Source organism: Puntigrus tetrazona, chromosome 24 (assembly GCF_018831695.1).
Source record: "Puntigrus tetrazona isolate hp1 chromosome 24, ASM1883169v1, whole genome shotgun sequence".
NCBI lineage: Eukaryota > Metazoa > Chordata > Actinopteri > Cypriniformes > Cyprinidae > Puntigrus > Puntigrus tetrazona.
Window position 1 is genome coordinate 13,558,201 of NC_056722.1, and position 15,985 is coordinate 13,574,185.

General features: G+C 36.3%; 1 protein-coding gene across 1 annotated transcript in view; it reads left to right on the forward strand.

The window, feature by feature from the left end:
- jph1a (junctophilin 1a) overlaps positions 1-15,985 on the forward strand; it is a 30,165-nt gene that overhangs the window by 6,426 nt on the left and 7,754 nt on the right. Inside the window, exon 3 of the mRNA XM_043226409.1 lies at positions 11,127-11,245. Within this exon, the coding sequence (XP_043082344.1) occupies positions 11,127-11,245 (119 nt within the window). The remainder of the gene's footprint in view (positions 1-11,126; positions 11,246-15,985) is intronic.

Genomic DNA, 15,985 nt, shown 5'->3' on the forward strand with positions numbered 1-15,985 from the left:
GAATCTGCTGTTTTAGGAGGTAGTGTGAAAGGTTAACTGGCGTACTTGGCCTCACCGTGAAGGGAAATGTGATAGATCCAGCGTCAGGAATAAACTACAGAATATAAAAGGTTCACTTCAGGTGTTGGAGAAGAAAGTCATTGATGAGTATTAAGTTAAATCTCATTTTAATAGACAAATGAGTAGTATTTCACCTCTTGAAGGAATAGTTCCCTTAAAAATGAAAACTGTGTCATTAATTACTTCTCCTCATGTCGTCCCAAAGCCGTAAGACCTTCATTCATTTTTGGGACACAAATTAAGATATGCTGGATGACGTTTGAGAGCTTTCAGACCCTGTATAGATAGCGACGCAACTAACATGCTCAAGGCCCAAAAAGATAGTAAAGACATTGTTAAATGTTATGAGACATTAGTAGTTCAACAATAATTTTTGAGCACAAAGAAAACAAAAATAATGACTTTAGTCAACATTCTCTTCCATGGCAAAAATGCTAAAATACGTTTATACTGTCTTTATGGTTTTTGACATAAAATATGAAAACTTTTTGAAAAACGTGAGGGTCGTGAATATTTATTAACTGTCAAAATACTGGGTGGCACAAACATACATTTCTAAATGTGGCAGAATCATAAACAAACCCCTCCTTCCCCATTTATAATGACAGCTTTGCCCCTGGTTATGCTAGTGATTATGAATGAGAGCCTGAGAGAGGTAAAAGAGCCCTTCAATTTTTCCTCCCACCTTTTCTCACCCTCTTCACACTCAGCTCCATTTGATATTAGTCATTCACCATAAAAAGGAGAGAGTAGAGGAGCATTTAATTGTTCAGTCAACCCACAGCCTTGCGCTCTCTCTCTCTGTCTCTCTCTTTCTCTCTTTTGCTCACTGGTGTGTCAGCAGCACAGAACTCGGGGCTGACTAAATAAGGCAAGGATGGAGTCAACTTATCAGCTCTGGACAGAAATACATAAGCCAGTAGCAGTTGATACAGTAGCCCATCACTGCCTGGCTGTCATCTGCCCTTCGTGCCAATAGACTTCACAAATGTTTATCGTCAGTCGCAACAATGACTTCATCTGCATTTGTCTCTTACCCGCATGCAAGCACACAGATATCAACTCAGTGACACACACATTTGTATTTGTGGATTATGAGGACTATCTATAGGCGTAATGGTTTTTATACTGTACGAACTGTATGTGCTATTGCCTTACAGCAACCCTACACCTAATCCTACTCCTTACAGGAAACTTTATGCATTTTTAGATTTTTAAAAAACACCATTTAGTATGTTTTTAAGCCTTTTGAATTATGGGGACATTGGCAGTGTCCTCATAAACCACTTTTAAATTATGTCCCCATGAACCACAAAAAACAGAATACTTAGTTAAGGAGGGGAAGAGTAAAGGATAACAATAATTATGATTACAATAATTACACTTATAATAATGTGCAGATCATTTTGTTGAACATGCGTCGATAGAAAGATGTTTTATAACGGTCAAAAATATATAAATACATTTTATATTAAGTGTATAAATATAAAAATCAATAATTCATATCGATTATAATATCATATCACTAATATTAAAAAATAAAAACAGTGTATGGTCAGTAATAAATGTTTTTTAAGCCTTTTATTTTCACCTATGCTGCAATTATTTTATCAAAAATACAGTTAAAACACAATTATTGTAAAATATTATTTTAATGTAAAATCCCTGTTTTCTGTTTTAATATTTACAAAATATTATTAATTCTTTAAATGGAAAAGCTGCACAAGAAACATTTCTTATTATTATCAGTGTTGTAAAAGTTCAGCTGTTTAATATTTCTTCTGCAAAACATTAGGATTATTTTATATAATAAAAGCTCAAAAGAACAGCAATTATGTAAAACAGAATATTTCGTAACATTATAAATGTCTTTCCTGTCACTTTTCATAAATTTAATGTGCCCAAACAATACTGGTCAATCCCCCCGCCAAAAAAAGAAAGAAATATGGCACGAGCCAATACCTCAACAGTTAAATATAATGTGTAATTAGAGAACTGATTTTAGGGTGTGCTTTCAGAGAAGGAACAGAACCGTCTCTGAAAAGCACACTGTATTTTACGGTGTGTGAAAAACCCACTTACAGGACAGAGCAAACTCTGATTGGTTCAAAACGTCTTTCGTTACCTGAGCCACCCAATCCCTCTCATCTGTGTATCGCTGTGGCCGAAATGCAGGGATTACTTCATGTTGACAGGTTATGAGTGAAGAGCCTTTCCACATCCAGCTCAAGGCGGGCCCACGTGAGAGCCACCGTACCCTCCAGCACAGCTCGCAGACCACTAAAATTAAACATGCTGATGCCAAACTCCAGACAAGTCCCCTGACTAGAGCTTAATATGAGCAACACATAAAAAGACTCATAGACGCAGCCGTCGTATTTTTAATGAATGCGTCCTGGAATGAGGACACATAAATTAAAGCTGCGGTGAAAATGGAAAGCATGCTCAATCACATCTCAGTTTCACTCAGAATGCTGCCATAATTAGTTTGTACAGTCGCAAAGTCCATTACTGGATAAGTAGGATGACAGTTCTGATTTAATTTAGGCAGATTCGTAAAATGGACGCTTGCACAATTTATGCTAGTATCTAATGATGCACAGCTGTAGTGACTGATATTAGCAATTGCGTTTAAAGCCAAGATTAGTGTATCACTGTCAGGCAAAACATCTGCCAGCTTTGTCATGAGCCTCACCCTCCCTTTCGGACCATCACATGGTATTAATAACAGAGAGATTTCTGTGTACAGTAAATATTAGGAACGGCGCGGCATTGGCACATAAAACCGCTCCGGTCAGCACCTCTGGTCAGACCAACCCTGTCAAAGAGCCTTCACTAATCACAATGTCTCTCTCCTCAATTCTCAGTACATCTCTGGCCTTTGTTCAATGCTACCACCGTTTCCTAAGCTCATTATATAATTCAGAAGACTTTAAATCCTGTGCGCTTATCATAGAGCTTATGGAAGTCTATATATGACCCAACATGGATATGAGAATCAATATAGTGCCACACTGCAATGCAAATTATTTGCTTAACTTATTACATGTCAGTAAAACTATTTCAGTGACCTTAAAATGAGACTTAAATGATCAAGAATTTCAATTACATTTATTTATTTATTATAAGCATTTATGGCGCATCTAAAAAGCCTTAAAAAATAACAAATAAATTGTCCAGCGGAATAAGGAAATGCTATGATTAAAAAAATGTGCCATATGTTTTGATTTTCAGTGTTTTTGAAAGAAGTCTCTTTAGTAAAAATTGTAATATTGCAATTTAAAATAACTGCTTTTGTTTTAATATAGTTGATTTTAAATGTTGAATTTTAAAATGTGATTTTAAAGAACAGAATTATTTTTATTTATTTATTCCTTCAGCATTTATTCATTTCTTTTTTGTCACTTTTGATAGTTTTAATCCATCCTTGCTGAATAGAATTGCTTTAACATCAATAATGCATAAGTAAACACTATAATAGTATTAAGACCTAATACTAATAGTATTAAGAAGTGAACGGTCCTCTTCCCCTTTCACCTAGATGCAAGATGCTGGTGTTGCCTGCTAGGGCCATATGGATTTATTTGCACGTGAATCAAAGCGGTGAAGTAGAAGACATGCCCGCTTCACCTGCTTGTATCGACCTCATGCTTGTGAACAGAAGGAGAGGAAGCAGAGGGCAGGAAACAGTTTTACCCTAATTAAAATTGCAGCTGGAGCTCAATGCAGTCAGTTGCCAGGCGATGTGACCTTTCCTCTAACAGAGTGCCGTGAACGCCGTACAAGAGACATCAAGTTTCTCAACGACGTGCGTGATTGTGTGTGTTTAAGCTCCCAAAGCTTTCGCTTGAATGCACGGCTTGTGCTATCCCACCCTGTTGGAAGATGCGTGTTTGTATACGCCAGCGTTAAGTGAGTATATGTGATCCTGGATGCGCGCCATAGCCGTAAAGTCTTTATTCCGCTTGGTTTGTAAAGCTCTTGCTATTTGTTAACACAGGGCCAGATGATGTGTAGAAGCACCTGCCAGAGCGCTGTAGCGTTGCCATGGCGATTGCATCCAGTCATCCTGTCAGCCATGCACTGCTTTTTTCTGCAGTAGAAGTGTTACTGTGAGGGAGGCAGATGGTTCGCTCCTACTTCCTGTTTATTTATTTATTTCATTAGTTTAATAAGGAGCGAAAATTAGAAAGCGATAGCAGCATGACCACCGTGTAATGATCACAGGATTAAAAAACAGGATGCAGGGATGCAAAGATCACAAGCTCTGGCTAAAACATGGCAGGTATAAGTAAGGTTCACTAATGGATGAACAAGCGGACGTCTTTGATAAACATGCTTAGAGATGCCATGAAATTAAAATGAAGGTTTTGTGGCTTTTATCTGCAGCTCACTTTCAAAATGAAAATTTCCTGATAAGTTACTCACCCCCCATGTGATCCAAGATGGGGGTTTTTTTGGTTAAAAAGTACATCGTTTTTTAATATTTTTGATTGTTTCACTAGATGAGATCCTTATTCCTCACCTGCGATCATGTAAAGCTCTTTGAAGCTGTAGTTTGGACCTTTAACCCATTAGCCGTCATTTAAATCTGTTTATGGAGAACATTTCCACATTTTTCAAAAACCTTTTCTTTGCAACTGAAGAAGGAAAGACTTGAGCGTCTTGAATGACACGGCACCCCCGTAAATTGTAAATTGTCCGAAAAATTTCATTCTAGAAGTGAACTACTAAAATCTTTTTTAAAGACAAGCTAAAAATGTTACTTATCACTGATGTATTACATGTTGTAGAAAAAAACATTACAAATACGTTGAGCTTGTTGACCTTGTTGCAGGCATTTAATCTAAAAAATCAACTCCAAAAAGCTTTCTTTGACTTCAGGACGATGGAAGTTGAAGTAAGCCAACATGCGAACTCATTCCTGGGTTTTGGCCTATAAAAATATGCCATCCCTGCAGCATTATTCTATCCCTCGAGGCCACGGGAGAGAATTTGTGAATGGCGATGAAGCAGCTGATGTTGTTGGTCGCGTAACAATGAAAACATAAATGCAGAATGTCCGGATTATTTATACTACATATTTAACGAAAACAAAGTACTTGTTTAAAAGAAGTAGGCACTCTAAAAGAGAGTGTGTGTTATTTTTCACTCCAAATAGGAAATCATATTCAAAAGAGAATAACATATACTGCCTACTACTTAAGCATGTAGTGAAACTGTATTGAGAATTAACGTTTCATTTATTTTTGTGTAAAAATGTCTTAACATTTGTCAGTCCGACAGAGTGGGTCAAGATGAAGGAAAGATATTCATGTTGTGGTTGACATTACTTCCGGTTCATCACATAGAAATGGAAAGTCAAGTCAAGCGCGCTGCATTGTGCAGTATTCCACCCAGCAAGCTCTGCTCTTTTCAGCAAATATTGTATCTAATCTGGGTTATTCGATCCATGCAAGAATGTGTAAAGTGTGTAAAGTGTGCATACTATACACTGCAGCAAGAGCACAGTATGGTGTCATGCTACTCCGAACAGAGCTCACGCATTATGGTTGTGACCAAACTAAAGACTATTAACTATTCATCAAACGATTTCGAGGGATTTTCTTTTTAAGAAGGAGATCAAATAATGAGGGTATTTTGTGAAGCGATGTGCTGAAATGTCTCGGGTCGACTCAGCCCGTGAGGCATGAAAGCGATACTTTACTCACTGATCTGAGATCTGTTGTGCAGTTCCTTTGATTTCGGCACGTGAATATTTGTTCTGGACTGTATTTTCAGAGACTGCGTCTCCTAACGATTCGAGAGATGACAAAAATTAAAACCGCGAGACGCTGCTTTCTCATATTAACGCAGAATATCCGATGACGTTTGCTAGTAAAATGTCAAGTAATATTCGTGGCATGTGGCGTTTCGGCTTTGATATCACTTTAATAATCAAGCGCAAGTATCCAGGGTGATTGTGAGCAGGTGATATCTGGAATACTCGAAATTGTCAATGACTGCTATTCAAAGTATGTCAAAAAGAGATTAAAAAGATAATCCAGGCGGAAATGCCCATGCACTGGGTATTTTCTATTTAATCAAAGCTGATTTTGACTATTCTCCCAGCCAAGCATCTGTCTATGTTTTAGTAATGGATGCTGAAGAGATGTTGCCTCTTTAGAGTTTTTGGTGTATCGATGCATTGAACATCTCACTATAACGCGAGTATGAACTTGCCTGCAACAGAAAACCAGGTTTCTTTTCATTTCAGCCTTGTCAGAAATTCTGAAATGTGCAAATTTATTCCTCCCCTGTATCGGAATTTGAGTGACAAGTTGGATGAGGTGGAATATGTGATTCTCTAATATGAGATCCCACTTTTTCATCCTGTTTTTGCTCACCAAAGTATGCCTATACATCAAGAGAGTTGATCAGTGTCAATTTTTATAGTAAGCCCACTGCAAATGATTAAAGATGATCCATATTGGAAAGACCTTGACCTTTTCCTTTGTTGGGTCAACTAAGTGTAAAGCACATCTTTGTTTTTTGCATCGCTCAATGCCAATGCCTTCATATTTTCCTTTAAAGTCTTTTGTTTCATACTAGAAAAATATTAGGGTCTGCTTCTTTTAGATCGAATATCCTCACAGTAAAACTAACTGCATTAAGATATTCATGATCACCGTGTTTTTGTCATCAGTGTTCATGTACGTCGCAGTGCCTGTGCTCAGCATAGCATTTTGTTCCCAACTCATTTGCAAATCAACACAACTTGGATAAATGATTATGTTTTGTTGTTTATTTTAGCAAGGCATTAATTATGTCAGCGTAATACCACATTCCCACCTGCTGGCAGTCCGGCATTAGACATTGCATGTATGTAAAAGCATTGTGCTAATTGTATACAATTTGAAGCATGCTAAACACTACATTTAAACATCTGACTGATTATTTGAAGTGTATTCCACTCTATGCGCTTAATGCGTTTTACTTGCATTGCAATGCAGTTTCGAAAATTCACTTTAAGCAATAATCATTTTTTTCCACGTTTACTCAACTTAAGTTCATTCCAAACACTACGGTATTAACAAACGCTTTTTTAAAGAAAGTGCACTTAAGTATTTTCCCTGCCATGTCAAGTCTCAAAAGTGAAAAGGAATATTAAAAAACAACATAAACTTCTTCATATCAGAGCTTTTGTATGAGGAAATGATTCATTTTTAGTTAGTATTCACCGGTAATCTTCTACTCCAGTCAAGAATCGGATCAGGACAATTCCTAAATGATTCTTTTACTCTAATGATTTGTATTCAACTCATTACTTAGTGATTTGGAATAAGAGTGAATAAGAACTTCAATTTGTGTCAATCCTGTCACATGACTAATATAATGTGCAAAAACAATATGCATTAGACCACTGTTCAAAGGTTTTGCTTTTTTAGAAAACGAAAAGTTTCGGATCAATAATACAGTAAAACAACAGTATGATTACAATTTTAAATAACCATTGTCCATAAAAAGTTTGTAAAATGTAATTTATTATTCTGATGGCAAAGCTGAAATGGAAAACTAAATCTTTTTTAACATTATAAGTATCGGAATGTCATTTTTGATCAATTTAATCTTATTGGCTTAATACTTTTCAACAGTAGAGCATAGTTACAGTACTTTTATTGAGCTTTTTTGTCTTTTTGACAAAACTATGCAATGTATTGTGTAGAAAAGACTCGTGTAAAGACTTCACCATTTGTCATATCACGTTGCATGGAAGAAAAATGTCATACAGGTTTGTAACGGCTTGAGGATGAGTAAACAATTTGCACGATTTTCATATTTGTGTGAGCTATTCTTTTTAGTTAGTGTTTGTCCAGTGCTTCATCAGCCCTTTTCACAGCCTATAGGGATTTGTTATTCAAAGCGATATAACCAAAACCTCCCTCTTTATTAGTTATTCAAATGCACAATACTCAGGTCTTTGCTATGATTCACCACTGAGACCTAGAGTTTGATTTATGTCTGTGTGCCACGTAAACATCTTAGAAGGCAGATTTTGTCTTGTTGAATAAAATGCAAATATCTCATGTATAACTGAGGAAATGTGGGAGGGAAAAGGTCACTGAGAAAGAGAGAGAGGCGGGCACATAGCAATCGCCAGCACCGGCTCACAGCAAAAACAGTGTCAGCAAATGTAGCAGAGATTCTGCAAATAGCTCCGGGTGGAAATGGACCTTTTGCTGTGATCTGGAGGCAGCCTTTGCTACCGGAATCCTCATCTTAACCATTATATGAAAACTTGCAAAAATGATCTCAGATCAGCCATGGTAGCTCTACTCAATGTGGGCCAATGGCCTGAGGGGGGACCAGCCAATCCCGCGGGCACATAGACACTCATTTGTCTCGGGCCTGGCCTGAAAGGAGGTCACAGAGAGGGGGTGAAATTCAAGTGCGCCATTAAAATTAGAGGGGTGCAGAGATGCATACCGGGGTTTTAAATACCCGAGGTCTTGAAGTGTTCACACAGAAACTGATGGGAGTATATGAAAGAGCAATCAGAGAGATTTTTAATTGGTAGTCTCTTATTTGTATTTTATATTGTTTTTGTACAGTATACTGTACGTACGGTCAGGTATAAACCTCTAGGACCACAGTAAAAATACGCTATTTAAATTGGCAAATAATAAAATAAGCAATATTAATTATAAAAATAATGATCAGGTTAATGCATCCTTGCTGAATAAAGGTATTGTTCAGTAGGGAAATATCCTGCATATGTATGTATCTCATATAGATATATTTATGTATATTTTACGTGCCGTTTTATTGAAAAAAATGTTTTTAGTCTGCTTATATGGTGTATTTGTTCTAATGTGTTATAGATTTGCTCGTAGTCTTGCGGTAGGCATTGAGGATATACAAGGAGCTCAAAGACTGGCCTCCACAACCCCACAGTCTGTCTCATACCCCAAATAGATGTGTCTAGAACTCCCTCACACTTCATCACTTCCTTTGCGTGCTTCTGCTTGAGGATTGTACAATGATCGTTATTATGCGACTATCGGAAATAGAGGCCCATATGTGTCAGAATTCGAGGCTGGGCAAAAAGTACCTCTTTGTCCCTCAATGATAAGCTATTTTTTGCACTGGCAGCCAGATTGTCCCAAAGCATCTGGCCTCTCGCATTTTAAATATGGTTAATGATTAAAACAGACATCCACTTTGTCTAAGAAGGGCTTAACGAAGCCGTAAACATCTCAATCCATCATGGCCACAGGAAGGAGCTGATTGATACTTTATAGGGAACTAAAAGCACTTAAAGATTTCTCTCAGACATCCGATTCTGCTGAAGCATCTTGTTTTGACGTGTATTTGGAGGTTGGTCTAGCTGAAGCACCAAGTTGGTCTAATCCGCTGCATTTTAGAGTGTTTATCTTGTGCTTTTGATGCTAGGTTGCGTAATAGTTATAGTAATATCCCTAAACCGAAGGGAAAAATCCCTGATGCCTAATGCATACGCTGCACAGACTCAATCTGGCTGGTCTGTGAGAAGATGAAAACAGTGTGTGTTGCAGCACGTCGCGGGTATTGGAGGGATTTGAGAAGCAGGTCACCTCTTGATTCCTGTCCGTAAGCTTGTCTTTCAGTACGATGCAGGCTTCATTAAAGCCACCCAGAGGCCAAGCCTATATCATGATCCCAACATAAACCTTTTTCTCTTTTTATGCTAGTTTACTTCATAATCACACCATGTGCGCAGGTTTTTTTGTTCTCCTTGAAAAAAGGCTTTTGCTCTTGAGAAAAAGACCTTAGTATTTCCAGAGTTTCAGATATCGGAAAATGTCACATGCTGTATAATCTTTTGTAATAATCTTTTTGGTAACTTTCTTATGTCCTAACTAAACATATACAGATATTAGAAGTAATTTATTGTATTGACTCATTTTCATATTTTATTGTATTAAAATGTGATATTATTTGAATCATTAGATTTATTACTGAAATGTTAAAATATATGATAAAAATAATCAAATATGGTATCAATTTTATACATATTGCATGCAAATAATGTTTTACTGGTTTAATATAATAATATTTTAGCATTTTAAAGTGTATTTATATGCTGTAAATAATTAAAATAGTTATATTTATAATCTGGTTTAATCTGACTAACAAACGTTCTAAGGTGCAATTATTTATTATACTTAAAAGAGTGACACTGGCCAAACAAATAAATATAATAAAAATTACACCTCATTTCCATGTACCACAAAATGAAGTTTTATTATGTCCAGAAATATATATATATATATATATATATATATATATATATATATATATATACTATTATAAGTAATATTTTATGTGTTTGTATGTTAGCATTTTATATTATTGATATTGAAAATATTTAAAAGTGTAGGTTTTTGTAACAAATATTTGTTAAAGTGTTTCAGTTAATATATAGTTATATAACATTTAAATGCAGATCTTACATTCTTTCAGTACTAGCTTAGTTGTCTTAAATGCTGTAGTACACTGAAGTGATGCTAAATATTTACAAATAAAAGCATTTATATATATATATATATATATATATATATATATATATATATATATATATATGGATGAAATATTTTAAATGTTTTTATTTTTTATTGAATTTTTTTTTAAATACAAATCTCAGCTTTTTCGCCATGTATGTTGTCTGCTAAATAGGAGGGATGTTTTTGTGGTCCGTGCTCTCTGACCGGATTAAATGCTTTGTCCCCATCCATTTGTGAAAGCAGGATTTGGATTTGACAAAAACGGGGGATCAGCACACCCCATAGTACTATTTAGGCTCTGGAATCCTCCATTCTCCATATACATACATGCACTGAGCACACATGTGCAGATACACAGAGACCCCCCTCTCTACACCGAAGGCAGTCCACTTCGAAACGAAACCCAACCTCAAGCATTCAGCAAAGCACTCATTCATATATATGAGAAAATTTACAATACTTTCTCAGCAAAACATTTATGTAGCATATGCTGTAAAAAAAAATAAAAGAAAAAGATGTATGCTGTGACTCTTGTGTGTACAGGACATCCCACGCGAGGACTAAGAGTGAAGCAGCAGACCAGGCCGCTCTTGCAGCGTGTCAGGAATCAGACTTAGCCAGAGCTGTGGCTCATGAATTATCTCCAAGCTTCCATCAACCAGGTAAGTTACAAAAGAAAAGTTTTGTTTTCCCACACACACCCTGAATATAAGACTTAAATACCCTTGATGAAAGCCACCGGATTATAACCACACGCCCTCACTTACATTCCTTGCAACAGATACTTACCTTCACATAAACCTAGCTCAGTGGAGGCTACATCAACGTTTTTTTTCCCAGGCTAATCAAGTTGATTAAGGTTTATTTTAAAGGATTAGTTCACCTAAAAATGAAAATCACCCCATATTTTACTGACCCCCAAGCCATCCTAGGTGTATATGACTTTGTTCTTTCTAACGAAACGGTTAAGCCTTTAAAAAGTAAAAAGAAAAAAAAGTTATACTGGCTCTTTCAAGGTTAAGCTATGAATGCGTCTTTCGTCATACGTCAAGTGAGAGGTCAGCCAAACAGCCAAAACTCAGTTCTCTTGTGAACATTGATATGCATATATCAGAATATATCCATGTATACATATGCATTTTTATTACCTTTATGCATTTGTCAGACCATTATATCTAAAGGAGTTTCCATTTTATCTGTTCATTAGTGGGAATCAGACCTATGCCCGTGTTAGCAGCTACTAGCAAAAATAAATGCATTTTCCTCAATATTTAATAATCATAATAATGTGGTAGCAGTTTAGGAACATTGCTTTTTAATGTTTAATGTTATTATTACCTGTAAATGAGCAATTAACATATTACACTTATACATACATTTGCATTACAAATATATTCTTACTCAATTTTTTTTATTATTATTTACACTACAAATATTTAAACCATTCTTAAATCAAGATACCAAAGAAGATACTTGAGAAGTAAAAGTATTTTTTAGGCTGTTGCTTGCAGCATAATGTCACTCAACAATGTTGTATTTTACATAATTTTCTTTTCCAGCGTATCTTGATTTAAAAATGTTACTTAATATTCGGAAAAACCTTTTTTTGCAGTGTACACTAAAAGTCTTTTCCAAAACAAGTGAAGATTGTTACTCAACATAACAGAGCACTAATATTAGTACACCGCTGGTCTGTGATCGCGCTAGTTCCCTTTGGAGATACCTCCGACAGCAGCCAAAGAATGTCGTCCGTATCAAACCGAGAATGTTCTCTGAATGAGGAATGTAAGGCTTGTTGAGTGTGTCGCGCGTACGGCACATCGCTATCAGTAAGCGGATTCAGATAAGAAGTGGGCTTGTCAAGTTACAGCTCTATTGTGCCGCTCACCTCTCACGGAAAAGGTTCCAGAAACACTTCTCAGTTTTCAGAAGCAAACCCCACCCAAACTACACCATAAACTCCTGCCAGCTGAGCGCAGGGAGGTCAAGGGAGAAAGGTCGAACTCGGAAAGGGGCCTGGTGCATTTAACCTTCTGCAGATCTATAACTGGACGTCACCTTCACAAGAAGACCCTCGTGTTGTACAGGAATACGTCTGCGCAAAAGATTCCAGTCTCACAGATACCTGCGAAGCCTTCGCGAGAGCCGCCAGGGAGATAAAATCTTAATTAAACCGAGCCGTTTCGGGAGAACTGCCGTGTCTCGGATTTGCTCACTTTTTCGTCCCACCGTTTATTTTTGCTCCCGTACTGACCTGATTTACCCTTTTGTCTAAACTCCGATCCATTATTTGTGAAATCTAACGCCAGCTTGTTTAACGCTACCTCACTCCGGCTTGTTCAGTGAAGAAGCGAAACTGGTTTTGTAAGAATTTGTAATGTAAGATTGTGTCTGTTTTACGATGAACTGCACAGAACATACAGAGTAAGCATCAAAAAATACATACATTACTACAGGTGGGCGATGTACTTGTAGACACGTTTAACCAGTAGAAAATTGTTAACCGGTAGAGATTTAGTACATGGGATTACTGAACTTATTTTTACCCCTTTATAGAACTTGACACCGTCTTTGCAAGTATTCTTGTAAAAATGTAGGCTTTATTTGAAAGCAAACAGCTGAGAAAGAAAAACACATGTGCAACGGTATATTTGCACCCAGACAGCTTTTAAAGCGACAGCAGTTAATATCCCTGCAGTCTTTCACTTATGTTAATCAAACAACAAGAATGACAATCTCTCTGACTTAATCACTTTTTATCATTATTAATAAGAAGAAATATATATTTAATTTACACAGGGAGCTATTTCTTTTAGGCTAGTATTCGTTTTTAACATTATTATGACATTTTCAAGTATTATGATATCAAAAATACATACACAGGGTCAGTAATTGTTTTTTTTTTTACATGTTTTTAAGTCTCTTAATGTAATATAATATAATCCACAATAGAGTAAAACATTAATATTACAATTACTATATTTTAAAACATAATTTATAACATATTTCTGCAATAGCAATGCTTTGAACCTTCAGCAGCCATTACTCTAGTCTTTTGTGTCATATGACCTTTCAAAAATCCTTAAAATATCCTGAGTTGGTGCAAAATAAAACGTTCAAAAAATATATTGTAACATTAGAAATGTCTATACATAAAGTGCATCCTTGCATATGTAAATTTGCACATAACAGTACAGTTCGGTTGATAAACTGAATTCAGTGGGCATGATGTGTCAGGCTAGATTCATTCAAATAGACAGTTTAATTTTGATAGTAGTGCTTCTGATAGTTCAGATTAATCCAAGGGAGGATATAATTTGTTAATGAGCCTATAATAAGTGGCACTAGATTTAATGACTAACACACTCGAGGTCACAACTGCCATGTGTTTATTTAATACGATACGTTTTCAGCACATACCCTGCATGCTAAAACTGGCCAAACGTGCACATTTCAGGAGTTGGAAGTGTTAGCACTTCTCTGTGTGTTTATTTAGGGGAGGTTTCTTTTAGAGGACTCACATGCAATACGCTGCCCATATGTTTCCATGTTAATTAGAAATTTCCTGGTCGTTTCCTGGTCCTTTACTTTTATTGTTTAACAAAGGCAATATCTTGATAAAGTCATCTCTCCTAACTGCACACAGTCTGTTTGAACAAACACTGCAACCAGTTAAACAACACTTTCAGCGTAACATTAAACACTTTGTGACTCAGTGATTTAACACTAAAGACTGGAGTAATAATGCTGAATATTCAGCTTTAAATTAGATGTAAAAAAAATTATATATATATATATATATATAAAATGGTTTCATGGTTTTTGTGCAACACCGTTTTTTACGTACCTTATTGCATGTTTCGCTGCAGTTTCAAAAAGAAATGCAAGTTTAATATGTGAACCCTCGCATATTTTATTATGTTGATATAGGTATGTATTTCAGCGGTCCAGAATTGAAATATACGTGGACTGATGTTAAAAGTTAATGCTCTATCATGTTGGAAATATGCTCTACACCAAATCCAACCCTTTAACCTACCCGATAATGTTAACAAATGCAAAACTTAGCTAAAAACCCGTTTGTTGATCCTTTCACACAGATTCGAGGTGTTTTGTCGAGCCGTAGTTTTCACAGGATTCGAACCGGAGCTCTTCACCTCTCAAGCACATCTCTGTTATAAAGCTGGACACGTTAATATTGTTGTTCATTTCTTTTGGAAACTCCATTGATATGTACGTACTGGTACGTATTTCGCGTATCGCTCAAAATGCACCAAGGTCCGTTTATGCCCTGAGACCAGTTAGCGATGTTTTCCTAGCAGAAACAAACCTACTTCGATTCGAGGTGTCGTATGACAACAAAGTGGCTTTCTGATATGATCTGGCCGGATCCCCAGCGTTGCCTGGTTCTCCCACTAGCTCTCAAACATCGCGCTCAGAAGAGTAAACACCAGCACTCGTAATTGACATTTCTGGCTTATGGCAGATTAGTGCAGAGGTTAAGTATGCCTTTGTAACACATCAGGAAAAAAAATGCTGCACTGTCGCCATGGTTGTCTTTAGGCCCTGTTTGAAATGGCCTACCCGACGAGGTTTATAGAGTGACGTTAATTGCGCTATATTTGGAGCGAGTGTGTCCTTTACGGGGAGGCAGCGGAGGGATAGTTGGGATAGTCGGGAGCTGGAATGGCAGGACAACGAGCAGGGCTCTGACTGCAGCTGTCCATTCCTTCAGTCAGACATTTTGAACCCTGACTGCAACTCCTCTTCCCTCCTCCCTTTAAATCACTCAATCGCTGCTCGTCTTCTCAATGCAAGGTGCACAGAAGCCAGGTGCTGCCCTGACCTTATGACCCCATCAATTCATCTCTATTTTCCTCTATTCGTTTATGCCATTTCAGTACAACCTTGATGGCTCAGATTTAGACATATAATAAATGTAAAATATATATTGTATTAATTTATCTTACAATTTTGACTGTTTGTTGTATAAACAAACCCAAAAAAGAGTGTGTGTGTGTGTGTGTGTGTGTGTGTGTGTGTGTGTGTGTGTGTGTTTTATTAATACATTTATTTTTCTCACAGTTACGATTACACAATAAACAAACAGTACATTATTCGTATTAGTATTATTATAAAAGAACATGCATTTATAATTAAATCTGTTTTTTATATACAAGATTTTTTCTTTTATATATGTACATATATTTTCTTAATAGTCATATTTCAAGTCTCAGTTGTGAGAAAAATAACCAAAAATTGTATTTCTCAGTTACAACTGTGACAAAAGAAACATTCATTATAAATAAGAAAAAAAAATATTATTTACATATTTATAAAGTATTTTCTTAATACAGTCACAATTGCATACAGTCACTTCTTTTGCATTTATTGAGAACTGT